General features: G+C 41.1%; 1 protein-coding gene across 8 annotated transcripts in view; it reads left to right on the forward strand.

Annotated features, from left to right (window-relative positions):
* LOC134223539 (phospholipid-transporting ATPase ID) overlaps nucleotides 1-15,502 on the forward strand; it is a 154,163-nt gene that overhangs the window by 116,508 nt on the left and 22,153 nt on the right. For 4 of the 8 annotated variants that reach the window (XM_062702708.1, XM_062702710.1, XM_062702711.1 and 1 more), the window contains 3 exons: nucleotides 12,286-12,344; nucleotides 12,459-12,671; nucleotides 12,739-13,275. In XM_062702708.1, coding sequence (XP_062558692.1) covers nucleotides 12,286-12,344; nucleotides 12,459-12,671; nucleotides 12,739-13,275 — 809 coding nt within the window. Of the gene's footprint in view, nucleotides 1-3,908; nucleotides 4,734-12,285; nucleotides 12,345-12,458; nucleotides 12,672-12,738; nucleotides 13,276-15,502 lie in introns of those variants that run through there. The other 4 variants (XM_062702704.1, XM_062702705.1, XM_062702707.1 and 1 more) reach the window with 3 other exon arrangements.

Genomic DNA, 15,502 nt, shown 5'->3' on the forward strand with positions numbered 1-15,502 from the left:
TTGAAAGGCGCCTCTCGAGACAATTCATAGGAGGCTTCTAAGCATCTTGAAAGGACACATCTGATCCTCTTGAACGTTGGGTTCCAAGCCTCTAGAAAGATGGTTTCTGAGCTTTTTGAAAGAAGGCTTCCAAGCCTATTAAAAGTAGATTTTCTTGGCTCTTGAATGGAGGCCTCTGGGCCTTTCGAAAGTAGGCTTCTGGGCCTATTCAAAAGAGGCTTCTGGGCATATTAGAAGGAGGCTTCCGGGCCTCTTGAAATGAGGCTTTCCAGCCTCTTGAAAGAAGGTTTCCGAACCTTTTGAAAGGAAGCTTCCGAGCCTCTTGAAAGGAGGCTTCCGAACCACTTGAGAAAAGGTTTTTGAGTTTATGGAAAGCAGGCTTTCCAGCCTTTTTGAAGGAAGGTTTCCGAACCACTTAAAAGGAGGCTTCCGAGCTTTTTGAAAGAAGGCTTCCGGGCCCCTAGTAATAAGGTTTCCGGACATCTTAAAAGGGGGTTTTCGGGCCTCTTGAAAGGGGGCTTCCGGGCCTCTGAACCCTTTGAAAGGAGGCTTCCAAGTCTCTTGAAAGCAGTCCTCCGACCCTCTTGAAAGAAGTTCTCAGAGCTGCTTCGAAGGATGCTTTTGAGAAACGTAGAAGGATGCTTCCAAACCTCTTGCAACGAAGCAACTGAGCTTCAACATTTTGTTTCGATCAGGTAGATTGCAGAGAAGATTTTTAATTTTTTTTTTTTCTTCGTCTTTATGTCCTTTTTATCTTTTGTCCACAGCCCTTCATCCTCTGTTTGGTTGTGGAGGGAAGGATTCAATAGTCTTTGAGTTGCTGTCCGCCATGCATATTATGTTCAAGACAAAATTTTGAAATAAATAAAAATATACATAAATCAAAACTTTATCAATAAGTTTCAATTAAAATTTATTAAAATACGCAATTATGCATTTTTGTCCGAGGTACCCCCTGGGCCCACCGAAGGTACCCCAGGGGTACATGTACTCCAAGTTGAGAACCGCTGACCTAAAGTATCTACCGGATTACCAAAGGCTTTTTGCATTGTCCTCAACATCGATATGTATCTAACCTGACTCAATAGTCATATGCGCACCATGCAAACCCTATTTTCTTGAATACGAGATGTTCAAGGTACTCCAAAACATTCTCGATTTCAGCTCAAGGTATCTACCAATCAAGGCTTTTGCAATGTTCTCATATTCGCATAATGTAAACCAAATCTTCGTGAATACAAGTTGTCCAAAACGTTCGCGAGTTCAGTTCAAACAATATACTAGATAAATCGTGACTTTTGCAATGTCCTCATCGTCAGTATGTACCAAATCCAGTGTAAAAATCATAGGATCCTAATTTCCATGAACATAAGATGTCCAAGATCCTTAAAAAAACCTTTATTTAAGATCAAGATATCTACTATATGCACAATAGTTACGGAGGTGTTTGTGTCGAGCAATGTTCATTTGAATGTGGCTATGGACTTTTTTGTTGGGGCGTAGAACCATTGCGTTCATTGACTTGGATGATTACAGCAAACAATACGACTTTCAGGATATTTTAGCCAATCGTAAAAGCCTGCAATAGCTGGTACAAGTGATAATTGAACTCATATAAGCTACATAATTTAGATCATTGGATTGGTCAAATGCTCTGAGCTCCAGGAGAAGAACCGAAAAAACAGCCGATCCTCGACCTCTAATACAGTTGATATCGAGAGGTGGAATAGAAATTCTTGGAAAATTATTCGAGAAAACAATCAGAGTAACCGAGGAGTCGACACGAGTCTTAGAACATCGACTCATGGAGGGTCCACTGTAGTTTGTAAAAGAATTGAGTGAAATCCTGTCAGCTCGCTGAAACTGCTGGGATGTTTCGTGATGCACGAATACATCGTTCAGGACTTAGTTGACCGGCTAGATAGCATGTTATGAACTCCAGGACGTTTAGGAGAACTGAAAAGGCTTGTAGTAGCTTGTAAAAGTAATGGGTGAAATCCTATCGGCTCAATGATCCTACTGGGATGTTCAACGATACACATATACATCGTTTAGGACTTGGATCATCGGCTAGATCACATGTTTTGAGCTCCAGGACGTTTCGGAGGACCGAAAAGGACTGTAGTAGCTTGAAGAAGAAATGAGTGAAATCTTATCGGCTCAATGGACCTGCTGGAATGTTCATCGATGCACAGATCCATCGTTCAGGGCTTGGTTGATTGAGTAGATCACATGTTTTGAACTCCAGGACGTTTTGGAGACCCTGAAAAAGATTACGTTTATTCAAAACTCGATCACATAGATATTTATGGACATATATCTCAGCTGTACATATATGTCATTTCTGATACATATTTCCTGATACATTCGAGGATATGTTTTCCGGAACAGTTTGGGCGGCCTAGAACATCCTAAAAATATGTTTCAACGATTTTTCAGTTCTATCTATAATAGTTTTGACAGGATCAGTTAAAAAAATAAAAATTTGTACGTTAATCCTCGGTAAAAAAAAGGTGTTAGGAATGAAAGGGTTAAGGAATTAAAAACGCAAAAATTCACTAAGTCCACAACGCAAAAAATGTGTATTTTTTAAATCTCTCTGCTCTTATCACGCTCTTTGTTTTGAACATACAAGAAAGTAAGGGGCGCCCAATAAAAGTTTAACTAAGGGCGCTGGAAGTCCACGCTACGGCTCTGTATGTACCATATTGTCTCTACTGGATAGTCGTTCCAAGCGAGCATTGATGAATAATACTTAGTGAGCAATTTGTTGTTTTGTCTTGGCTAAACAATGACTTAATTCAAAAGAGTGCATCAACTGCATCATACATGGTGATGTTCAATTGAATTACTTTGAACAGTTATTGACAAATATTTGGTTTATCAAGACGGGATTTGTTTGTAATTTAGTGTCGGAAACGACCTTATGAAAATATATGTAGAACAATATTCTTGGACTAAAGATGTAAGACAACATCAGAAAAAAAGATTTCATAATTTGATATTCAAGCTATACCTACTCATGATACTTGTTACATTCCCTTCGGGCACCGCTCTTATGGATTTGTTAACACAGATATTATTGCTATTCCAGACGATCGGCTGGATTCATCGTGAGAGGAGCAACGGCAGAGCAAAGCGTCCAATATGGATATTGCTGTGCTCAATTAGATTAATGTAATTATTCCTAATCCAATTGTGACTGTCAACGGTCACGCGATCGGAACGTTTGCAATATTTTTTCCCGGAGAATGTGCGTAGGAGGTTAAGTTTTTGATCGGCTGGCGGAGTGGGGATATTATATTGTGTGTACTATTGATAGCCATCTATATACGTTAGCCATACGTCAATATACACAATGTAAGCACTTCATTGAGAGCCATTGCATTGTGGTGATTATTGTTCAACGAGAGTACAATCAATTAACACTGTGAGCATTGAAATGTCGTTCTAATTCGATTTTTTCAATAATTGCCATGTAGGTACAAAGTGTACACAAAAACGGTTTCAATGGGATTCAATAAAAATATAGTACTAAGCTATGTCAAGACAGTTTAAACTAATTTAAACTGTACATTATTGGCTCATTAATGTGCGTGTCTTAAAATTATCATAAAAATTTCCATCAACATGAGATTCATTTTAGCGGAACCACCGCATCTTCAAAACGTTGCATGGGTTGGTAGCGATGGTTGATGGATTTCTATCTGCCATAGGAGATGAGAGGAAAAGTAATGAGCAAAATTAACAATCTATTCTCGACTAGCTCCCGAAACTTCAACCACGATGATGCTTAAGACCAGGAGGTGGTTTGCGGTCATAGTGATCAATCAGTGCTAAGTGATAAACCGTCGACGGTTATTGGTCGTTAAGTGAATTATGTATTCATAAGCCCCATGTGTTCCTAGGAAAAAGTTGTACGGCACAGAGCGAACAGCGAACCGGTCCAAATGAAGAAATCTGAAGAAAAAGTGTGATAGTGCGTGAGTGTTTGGCGTGTGGGAAAATGCCCATCTCGAATGCGACAACAGATTCGGTTGAGCTTGAAATTCTGGAAATTCGACAGGACAGCAGTGATGAAGATGATTTGGAAATGGACGGTGCTGCGCGCGGATCGGTCGGGGGTGTACCGAAACCGTGTTCGCCACCGAGGCGGAAGCGTTTCCGACGGAACCGCACCAGCCGACGGAAATCGAACTCCCAGAGCTGTGGCAGTTTGTACAATTTGGCATCGATACGGCCGCTGTATCCGCAGCGGTCCGAGCCGAACGTTAACTTCTACGCTAGTGGTGAGAACGAGGGAATTATAGACATCAACTTCCATGTGGAGGATAGCTCCAACACACTCGACGATGCTCCGGTGCTGGAAAGCTTCGAGAGCATGGGTCCCAGGGGCAGTTCCGGCAGGACGAGAACTGGCTCCTACTGTGATAGAAGAGGTGGCAGTAGTGGTGGTGGTGGTGGTGGTGGAAGTGGTCGATACTATGGTAGAACGGGTAGTGGGGACAGCGGGAACGGTAGTGCCGGCGGATCGATCGGGGCCGTTAGCGGTAGTGGGCATGTGCAGTACGGGATCAAGGCCTCGATCGTGACCGTGCTGGAGAAGCTTGGTATGTGGAGCAGCGCCAAAGTGACCAAAAGTCAGATCCACAAAAGCGATACAAAATCGTCGTTTGAACGTAGACAATCGTACATATCGAATGGAGCGGGCCGGTTGCGGCCGAAGTTTGGGGGTAAAGCTTGTAACTTGTCTGTGTTGTCGGCGTATTGTCTCTTTCATGGTATTTGTAGTTAGATTAATTGCATGCTCACTTTTAGCATTAATGCACTTTTTTATAATAGACTTTTCCTTATATAATAATTATTTTCAATTGATGCACTTTATAAACGAATATTACATGCCAGATTTCTTCACAGCATGATGCGCATTAATTCCAAATCAATCATCCAAAATTCCCCACATTTAAAGAAACACGCTTTATGACAACCACTACATAAAGTAACTTGTAATAAAACTACGTTTTAATCTATATAACGTAATATATAAATCAAATTTATTTACCATTTTCTTAGTATGTTGATTTGCTGAATTTCAATTATTGACAATTAAAATAACATTCATTTCAAAGCTTTTTATCTGATAATGGTTACGTTCTTCCTAATTTTTTACAACCTTTAACTAAACAATGTTCACAAAATATTGTAAAACACTTAATTAAATAATTAATATTTAAACTTACCATTACTTACTTATATTATCGGATTGAGATAAATTGGAACACCATTTGTAATCTCTATCGGTTCCAGTACTCTATAACGTACATAATGGTACGACTATATTTCTCCACCAATTCGTGTCCCGACTGGTTGATTTTGGTAGACAAAAAACATACTGTTAATCGCAACTGTTAAAAAAAATCATAGAAATTTTATGTTAGTTAGCCAAGAAATTGCAGTGGATGGTCGTCATCCTCAATGGATCGATGGATGTCACTGAGAAAACATAACTGAGATCAAAATCCAGCTTCAAAAATGTGTCAATCAAGCAAAGGAATTAATTGGAATAATACCAACTTGATTTATGACACGTAAAGATATTCCATTAAACATCTCCAAAATAATTTTCAAATCAATAATATTTTCAAAAGCACGTCATATGAACATCGTATCTCGAAGAATCAACCTCAGTACTTCGAATTTTGCATATGATTTAAAAAAAATGTTTTTTTTTTCAGTACATTTTTTTCAGATAATAAATGTTTGCAATACACGAACTGCAAGGCGAGAATTTCTTAAGCGCGAATGAAAAAGATACTATGTTTACATGAATGCTTATTCATCCTGACCACCCACGTTGTTCTCTTTGACACAATTAGATAAGAATCATCCCACACACGACCCACTTCTGTTTCATTGCTACATGATGCAATACTCGCACGTACCACGCAAGTATATATCATGTCGTAATTGATGTCCTTTTATGAATGAAACAACCTCTGCAACTTACCTTGCCTACGTTTTACTTCTGGTCGGTTACACTTGGAACACAATCCTCCATCCTGATAATCGCTTTTATCGATTGCAACGCCACACCAATCATTGCTCACTACTTTTCGAATCAAAGTAATTTTATGAGTTACTGAATGAAATCGCTTCTTCTTCTTCTTCCTATTGGCATTACATCCCCAAACTGGGACAGACGGGAGACATAAACCTCTCTCAATCATAACAAGCCATTAGAACAAATTTATCAAGTGCGGAGAAAACAAATCTGAGAAGCAGCCCCCAGCAACAAGTTATGGTAAAACGCTTCTTTCTCGCTCAATTTTCATAAAAGACCATGATTTTTTCGCGCAGCTGTGTAAATCAAGTTCAAATGCATTATCAGCATCGGTTGAGCTTTTTGAAACGGAATTTATCATGAAGTAAAGACCTCCGAATCAGTTCATTATCATGACAGCTTGCGAAAAATATTTCTCGCGATATGCTATAGCATATTTTTTTATGCATTTCTTGCATTATTCATATGCAGAAACTGTATAAAAACGAATTATGCAGAGCATGACAGAAATTTTTGGTTTGGGTGTACATATCGTGAGTGTGTACCGTTTTGATTCAAATCCCGTGTCATGAGTCATCATATTCCGATCACAGGCGTTTTAGTGCCCTAAAACCAAGATTTCCATCGCTTATGATTTCCATCAAACCGAATTCAAACGACAAACATTACAAACAAATTCAATATCCTATAGAATGAATAACGCGAACCAAGTTAAAATTGCTATTTAAAAGCGAGTATTCGGTATATGAGTCATGTTCGGAATTTGAGTTAAAACGGATTGTCTAGTTCTAGATTTCACAATCTGATTTCCATAAGATGTTCTTCAAGAATTTTTGGACAATCTTCTGAATTTCAAAAGGAATTCAGAAGAAATATCGAAGAGCTCTCGTGATAGTTTATGTCGAGTCTGCGAAGTTATTTATAAAGTGTTCTTGGGGGAGTTTTATGAAGATTTTCAGGAGAAATACTATGAGTTATTATTTAAGAAGTTACAGAACTTCTTGGGGATTTCTTGGAACTCCCGGAGGAATTCCTGGAGGAACTTCCGGAGGAATTCCTGGAGGAACTTCCGGAGGAATTCCTGGAGGAACTTCCGGAGGAATTCCTGGAGGAACTTCCGGAGGAATTCCTGGAGGAACTTCCGGAGGATTTTCTGGAGGAACTTCCGGAGGAATTTCTGGACGAACTTTCGGAGGAATTCCTGGAGGAACTTCCGGAGGAATTCCTGGAGAAACTTCCGGAGGAATTCCTGGAGGAACTTCCGGAGGAATTCCTGGAGGAACTTCCGGAGGAATTCCTGGAGGAACTTCTGGAGGAATTCCTGGAGGAACTTCCGGAGGAATTCCTGGAGGAACTTCCGGAGGAATTCCTGGAGGAACTTCCGGAGGAATTCCTGGAGAAACTTCCGGAGGAATTCCTGGAGGAACTTCCGGAGGAACTTCCGGAGGAATTCTGGAGGAACTTCCGGAAGAATTCCTGGAGGAACTTCTGGAGGAATTCCTGGAGGAACTTCCGGAGGAATTCCTGGAGGAACTTCCGGAGGAATTCCTGGAGGAACTTCCGAAGGAATTCCTGGAGGAACTTCCGGAGGAATTCCTGGAGGAACTTCCGGAGGAATTCCTGGAGGAACTTCCGGAGGAATTCCTGGAGGAACTTCCGGAGGAATTCCTGGAGGAACTTCCGGAGGAATTCCTGGAGGAACTTCCGGAGGAATTCCTGGAGGAACTTCCGGAGGAATTCCTGGAGGAACTTCCTGGAGGAACTTCCGGAGGAATTCCTGGAGGAACTTCCAGAGGAATTCCTGGAGGAACTTCCGGAGGAACTTCCGGAGGAATTCCTGGAGGAACTTCCGGAGGAATTCCTGGAGGAACTTCCGGAGGAATTCCTGGAGGAACTTCCGGAGGAATTCCTGGAGGAACTTCCGGAGGAATTCCTGGAGGAACTTCCGGAGGAATTCCTGGAGGAACTTCCGGAGGAATTCCTGGAGGAACTTCCGGAGGAATTCCTGGAGGAACTTCCGGAGGAATTCCTGGAGGAACTTCCGGAGGAATTCCTGGAGGAACTTCCGGAGGAATTCCTGGAGGAACTTCCGGAGGAATTCCTGGAGGAACTTCCGGAGGAATTCCTGGAGGAACTTCCGGAGGAATTCCTGGAGGAACTTCCGGAGGAATTCCTGGAGGAACTTCCGGAGGAACTTCCGGAGGAATTCCAGGAGGAACTTCCGGAGGAATTCCTGGAGGAACTTCCGGAGGAATTCCTGGAGGAACTTCCGGAGGAATTCCTGGAGGAACTTCCGGAGGAATTCCTGGAGGAACTTCCGGAGGAATTCCTGGAGGAACTTCCGGAGGAATTCCTGGAGGAACTTCCGGAGGAATTCCTGGAGGAACTTCCGGAGGAATTCCTGGAGGAACTTCCGGAGGAATTCCTGGAGGAACTTCCGGAGGAATTCCTGGAGGAACTTCGGAGGAATTCCTGGAGGAACTTCCGGAGGAATTCCTGGAGGAACTTCCGGAGGAATTCCTGGAGGAACTTCCGGAGGAATTCCTGGAGGAACTTCCGGAGGAATTCCTGGAGGAACTTCCGGAGGAATTCCTGGAGGAACTTCCGGAGGAATTCCTGGAGGAACTTCCGGAGGAATTCCTGGAGGAACTTCCGGAGGAATTCCTGGAGGAACTTCCGGAGGAATTCCTGGAGGAACTTCCGGAGGAATTCCTGGAGGAACTTCCGGAGGAATTCCTGGAGGAACTTCCGGAGGAATTCCTGGAGGAACTTCCGGAGGAATTCCTGGAGGAACTTCCGGAGGAATTCCTGGAGGAACTTCCGGAGGAATTCCTGGAGGGACTTCCTGAGGAATTCCTGGAGGAACTTCCGTAGGAATTTCTGGAGGAACTTCCGTAGGAATTCCTGGAGGAACTTCCGAAGAATTCTTGAAGGAACTTTACTAAAGAATTCTTGAAGGAACTTTACGATTCGTACGTTTACGATTCGTAAATTACGAAGGAATTTGTGGAAGAATTTTGGAAAATTTCTGTTGCTTGAAATAAGCTCACGCCGCCGTGGACAGATTTTCAATCAGTGCACAGGGCTATTAAAAACACTGTTTAATAAAATTGAACTAAATATTATGGAGCTTGGACCGACAAATTTTCAAAACAATTACGAAACTGAGATAGAACCATTTACCCTTTTACCTTATCACTATTTACCTTATCACTATTAGGCCGAACTGGATTTTATCTGCATTTCCACAGTTGTTAACTGAAAGCCTTTCCTGTTTTATACTGCTCATTCTCACTTCTGTGAGAAATGAAAAGTGGCTAGTAAGAGTTAAGATGTCTCGATTCTCACGTCTCACGTCCCTCTTCTTTTTATTTTTTTTTCTTTCACACTTTTCATTTCTTATTTCTCAATTCGTTCTTGTTTCTTCTCATTCCATCTACTCAATGTAAAAATATGAAGTAATTAATGAGCAATGAAAAATAAGGAGTGAGATGTGAGAGTTTAGAAGTGAAACGTCTCAATTCTCATTTTTCACTTGTCAATTCTCAATTAGCCTTAATCACTTCACAGTTTTCAAATTCACTATTGTTCAGCCAAATGACCCTTTTGGCAAACGGCATTTATGCTCGTATCAAAAAATAACATTTTCGAACGAATGGCCCTTTCTGCGAAACGATTATTTCGTCCAAACAATGACCGGTTCGGTAAAACTACTGGTCCGTAAGTCCCTGTCGTCCGTGTGTTCCTTTCGAACACATGACATTTTAGGCCATATGACTTGCTTGGCCATGAAGTCTGTTAGTACGAAACAGATAGATGTGATTCTTCCTTGTTTCCTTGAGAGCATGCTCTTTTGTCTGTTTCTTTCGCCTTGAATATACGGAAAGGCCATTCGGTGATTGTTGATAAACAAAGAAAAAATTTGTAGTTTGTTTTATATTATCTATATGTTTTGTCTGGCTAGTCTAAATGATTTTATGGCTAAATGGCGTTTTTGGCCTACACACTCAGTTTTTATTTCTGCAGCTCGGCAAAAATCCGCACAGCCGTGCGCCAGCAAAATAAACAACTGATATTCCGGCAAAAATAGCGTTTGTTAGCGGATTTTCGGCAAATTATTTGCTGATTGTCAGCTATTTTGATAGAAATCTCGGCAAAAAACATGTTTGCTGGGGCACGGCTGCGCGATTCTCGGTAAAAGTTCAACATTTTGCTGAGATCCCGGTAAAAAAAATAAGTGTGTACTAGTAGACGAGCTCGGTGGTCTAGTGGCTACCGCTTCTGCCTTATAAGCAGGAGGTCGTGCGTTAAATTCCAGGCTCGTCCCTTTCCTACTTTGTATTTCTATCTTAGTTCTTTCTGTGTTTCACTTTCTACCAGTACGATTCCTATTGTTAAACCTTCAACACTAACAATCCAAAAACCTCCCGTGGACTCTATGAGAGGTCGTAGAGTTCTCTGCATCTTTCTTAAGTAGGTGTCCAACTAACCATCCTTCCCCTTCCTGAGCATTCGCAATCAACATGTAGTTAATCTATGAATTTTCGCCCACCAATTTCCTTAATTTTAATCTAGTGCATAGGTAGGTGGGGCCCTCCTTAGCCGTGCGGTAAGACACGCGGCTACAAAGCAAGACCATGCTGAGGGTGACTGGGTTCGATTCCCGGTGCCCGGTCTAGGCAATTTTTGGATTGGAAATTACATCCTAGTAATATTGCAAGAGCACGAGATGAGTGCAAAAAACAATAACAACCACAGGGACGAAACCCGAAATGGTACCCGAGTAACAAAATGCAGGACGAATTGGTTACGACAGCTTAAATACGACTTAGTTTGGTCGTGACCGCCGTATTGACTCCCATTTCCGATACTCCAAACCAGACTTAATTTTTTTGCACAAGGCTGCTGCCTGCAAAACGATACTGAGGTGAGGACTGAAAACTGAGGCTATGATAAACTTAATGCTACCCTAATTTAAGTTACTCTAGCGGTTATGTGATAGATACGGTTTCAACCCCCTACGGCAATTAGAAGATCAATCATCCATACTCTCTTATCTCAAACACGTGCTTTCTGTTTTGGTCCACAGTATAGGAGTGTGTTTGTTTACCAGTTGACGATTGCTACAACGGCTTATATTGTTAGCTTATTCGGTCTGAGTGTAGTAGCGCTCGACCATTTGCTCCTTCAAAAATTCTACAACTTGCTCCTTCATCAATACTAAAACTTCGGAACCGTTCCGCAGCGTTTAATTGTAATATGAAATTTTGTTGTCTACTACGGATTTTCAAAACAAAAGCAAAGCTCGGAGTTCTCTTGCTCCGGCTACTTGAAAAGCATAGTTGCACTATTGAAAACGTAAGTAGAACCAAGCCCAACGGTATTTTTAATTAAGCCGAATTTGTTCAATCCTCGAGCTTTGGTTGATATGAGTAGTTTCTTCTTCTTATTGGCATTACATCCCCTACTGAAACTTCCAGTACCAGTGGTACCAGTGGTTACTGAGTTTGGAAAGAATTGAAAATGATAAATATATCAACATTGATAATCAAAAAAAATCGATAGAATTGGAAAATTTCAGAGTCGGTATAAAAAGGCTCAAAAATTCATCAAAAGACAAAGGCACTATTGACATTCATAATCTGTTTTTGAAATTTGAATTTTTTGAAATTTCGTGGCTGTTCCACATTTTGGAATTTTCGTATCTGAGCTCCCACCCTGTATCTGAGCCTTCCCTTTAGACGACGGTTACGTCAAAATTCCAGACCAGATTGGAAAAGGTTATTTAATAACTTTATTTGGCACAAATCGTACCAATTAAACTAAATATGTATCATACGTATCTACATTCACTATAAATTGAGCAAAGAAAATCATTACATCCTCAAACTATATAAGAATCGTTATTCTATTTAAAAGGAACATCAAAATCTGCCTACAAAAATGTCCCAAGTACACTTGCTGGACATTAGTTTTAACCACTTCTTCATAATTGCATGTAAAAATGCGCGTGTAGTTTCTAGAAATGTTAAACACATTTTTGTAGCTTTTCGACAAAATACGTATTTTTTAAGCACAATTCGTAGAAACCTCATTTTCGTTATAAATATCATATTTGCAGCTCTTCAAACAAACGTTTCATTTGAATTTTGCTTCTTCCACCAACAGTCATTACTCATCAGATTCCTAACAATAATTCATGTTTGTTTATTTCGCATTCGCAGAAAACGAACGTAGAATACGAGCCAACGATAGAGAATACAACACACAATTCAAATATGCGGTGAGTTTCATTCATCCTCTAGAAATGGAACACGACGTGGCACGTGAATCATTTGTCGCCGTCCCCCTCCACTACTCGCGAGATGACACTAATTGCATGCTTTTCATTTCGCAGAACAACTACATCAAAACGTCCAAGTACAGCATTTTAACGTTTTTGCCTTTGAACCTGCTGGAGCAGTTCCAACGTCTTGCCAATTTTTATTTTCTGTGCCTCCTGATCCTGCAGTTGATACCGGCAATCTCCTCGCTAACACCGGTCACCACAGCCATCCCGTTGATCGGGGTGTTGATGCTGACAGCCATCAAAGATGCGTATGATGATTTTGTAGGTTTTTCGCTCGTTTAGGAGATGACTCAAATGTGATATTTAAAACATTTTATCTCTTCCATAGCAACGTCACATGTCTGACTCACAGGTCAACAACCGCCGGTCCAAAGCCCTCCGCCACGGGAAACTCGTGGACGAAAGGTGGTCCGGCGTACAGGTGGGGGACATCATTCGCATGGACAACGATCAGTTCGTGGCGGCGGATATCCTGCTGCTGTCCTCCAGTGAACCTAACGGGCTGTGCTTCATTGAAACGGCTGAACTGGACGGGGAAACGAATCTCAAGTGCAAGCAGTGTCTGGTCGAGACGGCCGTCATGGGAAACCAAGAGGACCTGCTGTGGAAGTTCAACGGGGAGATTGTGTGCGAACCACCGAACAATCTGCTGAACAAGTTCGATGGCACCCTAACGTGGAAGAACCAACGCTATGCGCTGGACAACGACAAAATTCTGCTGCGGGGCTGCATCATCCGGAATACCCAGTGGTGCTACGGCGTGGTGATCTTCGCTGGCAAAGACACCAAGCTGATGCAAAACTCGGGGAAAACCAAGTTCAAGCGGACTACCATCGATAGGCTGTTAAATTTTATAATTATAGGGGTAAGTGGAGATGGGTTTTCCCTGTGCGGGACTAGAATCTTGCCTTCTACTACGCATTTGCAAGCTTTATGAATTGATTATTTTAAATTACTTGAAGTTGACTCTAAACTTGATGTTCTGCATGTACTTGCAAATTTACTAATGAAGAATTTTCATTGACATCACAAATAAATGAGAATATTGCCAACACTTAATTGCGGTCCAGCAAACTGGGATCGAACCCGCCTCTTTCAGCTTGACAAAACTATGTCTCTACCGATTAGACTATTCGAAGTGTCAAGGGACTTGCCAGTTATTATTGTACCCAACATCAATCACTACATTGACAGGAAAACCAAAGGTCATCGGTCGGTGCCATCTTGATCCACGAGACCATCAATGACCTCATCCACAATGTGGGATCGGATACCATTGTCGTGTGGCATCAGCTCACTGTATCCGGTAGGAACATGGGGATGGGGAGACAAATTTGCATTTTCTTTTTTGACGACAAACACTGCTGCATAAACCGCCTAGGTTAGTCGATACCGAAAGAACATCAGATTCGAGAAACCCTTCGCAGAGAAACATAAAAATAGAATGATGAGCTTTCGGTGCATGTCAACCGGCAATGCTGCGAGATGATTGTTCCCTGTGGTGATTAGTGGATATCATCGTAATGCGTCAGTTACAAGCGTAATCGCTGATAAACGTGCACTTGAAGATGCACATTGCAATTTACCTGATGTATCTTATTAGGACGCATTATCATATTGTCGATAAGTGATAGCTATAATAATTTTCCACTCCACTAAACTGTGTGTTTGTTTGCAACTGACAACTATTTACTGCTCAAATATTACAAAGGTTTTTTTTGTATCTATATTAGGGAGACTATCAGCCCGATGCTGGCTCGTCTCCGAAAATTACAAAGGTTATTTAAAAATTCATGATTATGTTTTGATTTATTTATTTTCCCTTCAAATTGCCATTTCTGACCCAAGCAATCTGAAGGGGAAACATAATTTTCGGAAGCATCCAAGGTACCTTACAGTATTACATGGATGTCGCATGACTTCAATTTAACGTTGATAATTTATTGAATTGCCCTTCGACATGTTCCTAGAGGTATGTTCTAGTATTTAGGGGCCCTCCTCAGCCGAGCGGTAAGACGCGGGGCTACAAAGCAAGACCATGCTGAGGGTGGCTGGGTTCGATTCCCAGTGCCGGTCTAGGCAATTTTCGGATTGGAAATTGTCTCGACTTCCCTGAGCATAAAAGTATCATCATGTTAGCCTCATGATATACGAATGCAAAAATGGTAACCTGGCTTAGAAACCTCGCAGTTAATAACTGTGGAAGTGTTTAATGAACACTAAGCTGCGAGGCAGCTCTGTCCCAGTGTGGGGATGTAATGCCAATAAGAAGAAGAAGAAGATGTTCTAGTATGTGGCCCGGTCCAAAAATTCTGATCAATGGCGGCAACGTTTTCTGAAATTGGAATGTGCTACTATACAAGGAAATTATTCTATATTTCTGATTTTTTTTAAAAGTTTCCCATTATTCTGCTTCTTTGGCATTTTCATGGAAAATTCTTAAGAAAATTTACAGACTTTTTGAAATTCTTTGAAACTTCCATAAAGAATTATTTGAAAATTTCACGGGAAATTTTATGGAAATTGCACGGGAAATTGTTTGTTATTTCCACGGGGAATTGTTTAGAATTTCCACGAGAATTTTTTAGGAACTTTCACGGGAAATTATTTAGAATTTCAAAGGGATTTTTTTTTTCATTTCCAGGGAAATTTTTTGGAAGTTCAATGGAAAACTCTTTGGAATTTTCATGGAAATATATTCGACAAATTCTACGGCGTTTTCATGAGAAACACTTCGGAATTTCCATGGGAAGTTTTTCAGAATCTCTTTGGAATTCGGAAATTCCAAGGGAAATTCTTCGGAACCTCCAAGGGGAATTCTCCGGAATTTTCAAGGGAAATTCTTCGGAATTACCGAAAAGAATTCTTCGAAATTTTCAAGAAAAATTCGTCGCACTTTTTACGTGAAAATTAATCGGAACTTCCACGGGAAATTTCTCGGAATTTCCACGAAAATTTCTTTGGAATTTCCACGGAAAATTCTTTGAAATTTCCACAATATATTCTTCGAAGGACATTCTTCGGAATCTCCAAGGGAAATTCTTCGGAATTTCCAAGGGAAACTCTTCAGAATATCCAAGGAATATTCTTCG

The sequence above is a fragment of the Armigeres subalbatus genome, chromosome 3, assembly GCF_024139115.2.
Source record: "Armigeres subalbatus isolate Guangzhou_Male chromosome 3, GZ_Asu_2, whole genome shotgun sequence".
Taxonomy (NCBI): Eukaryota; Metazoa; Arthropoda; class Insecta; order Diptera; family Culicidae; genus Armigeres; species Armigeres subalbatus.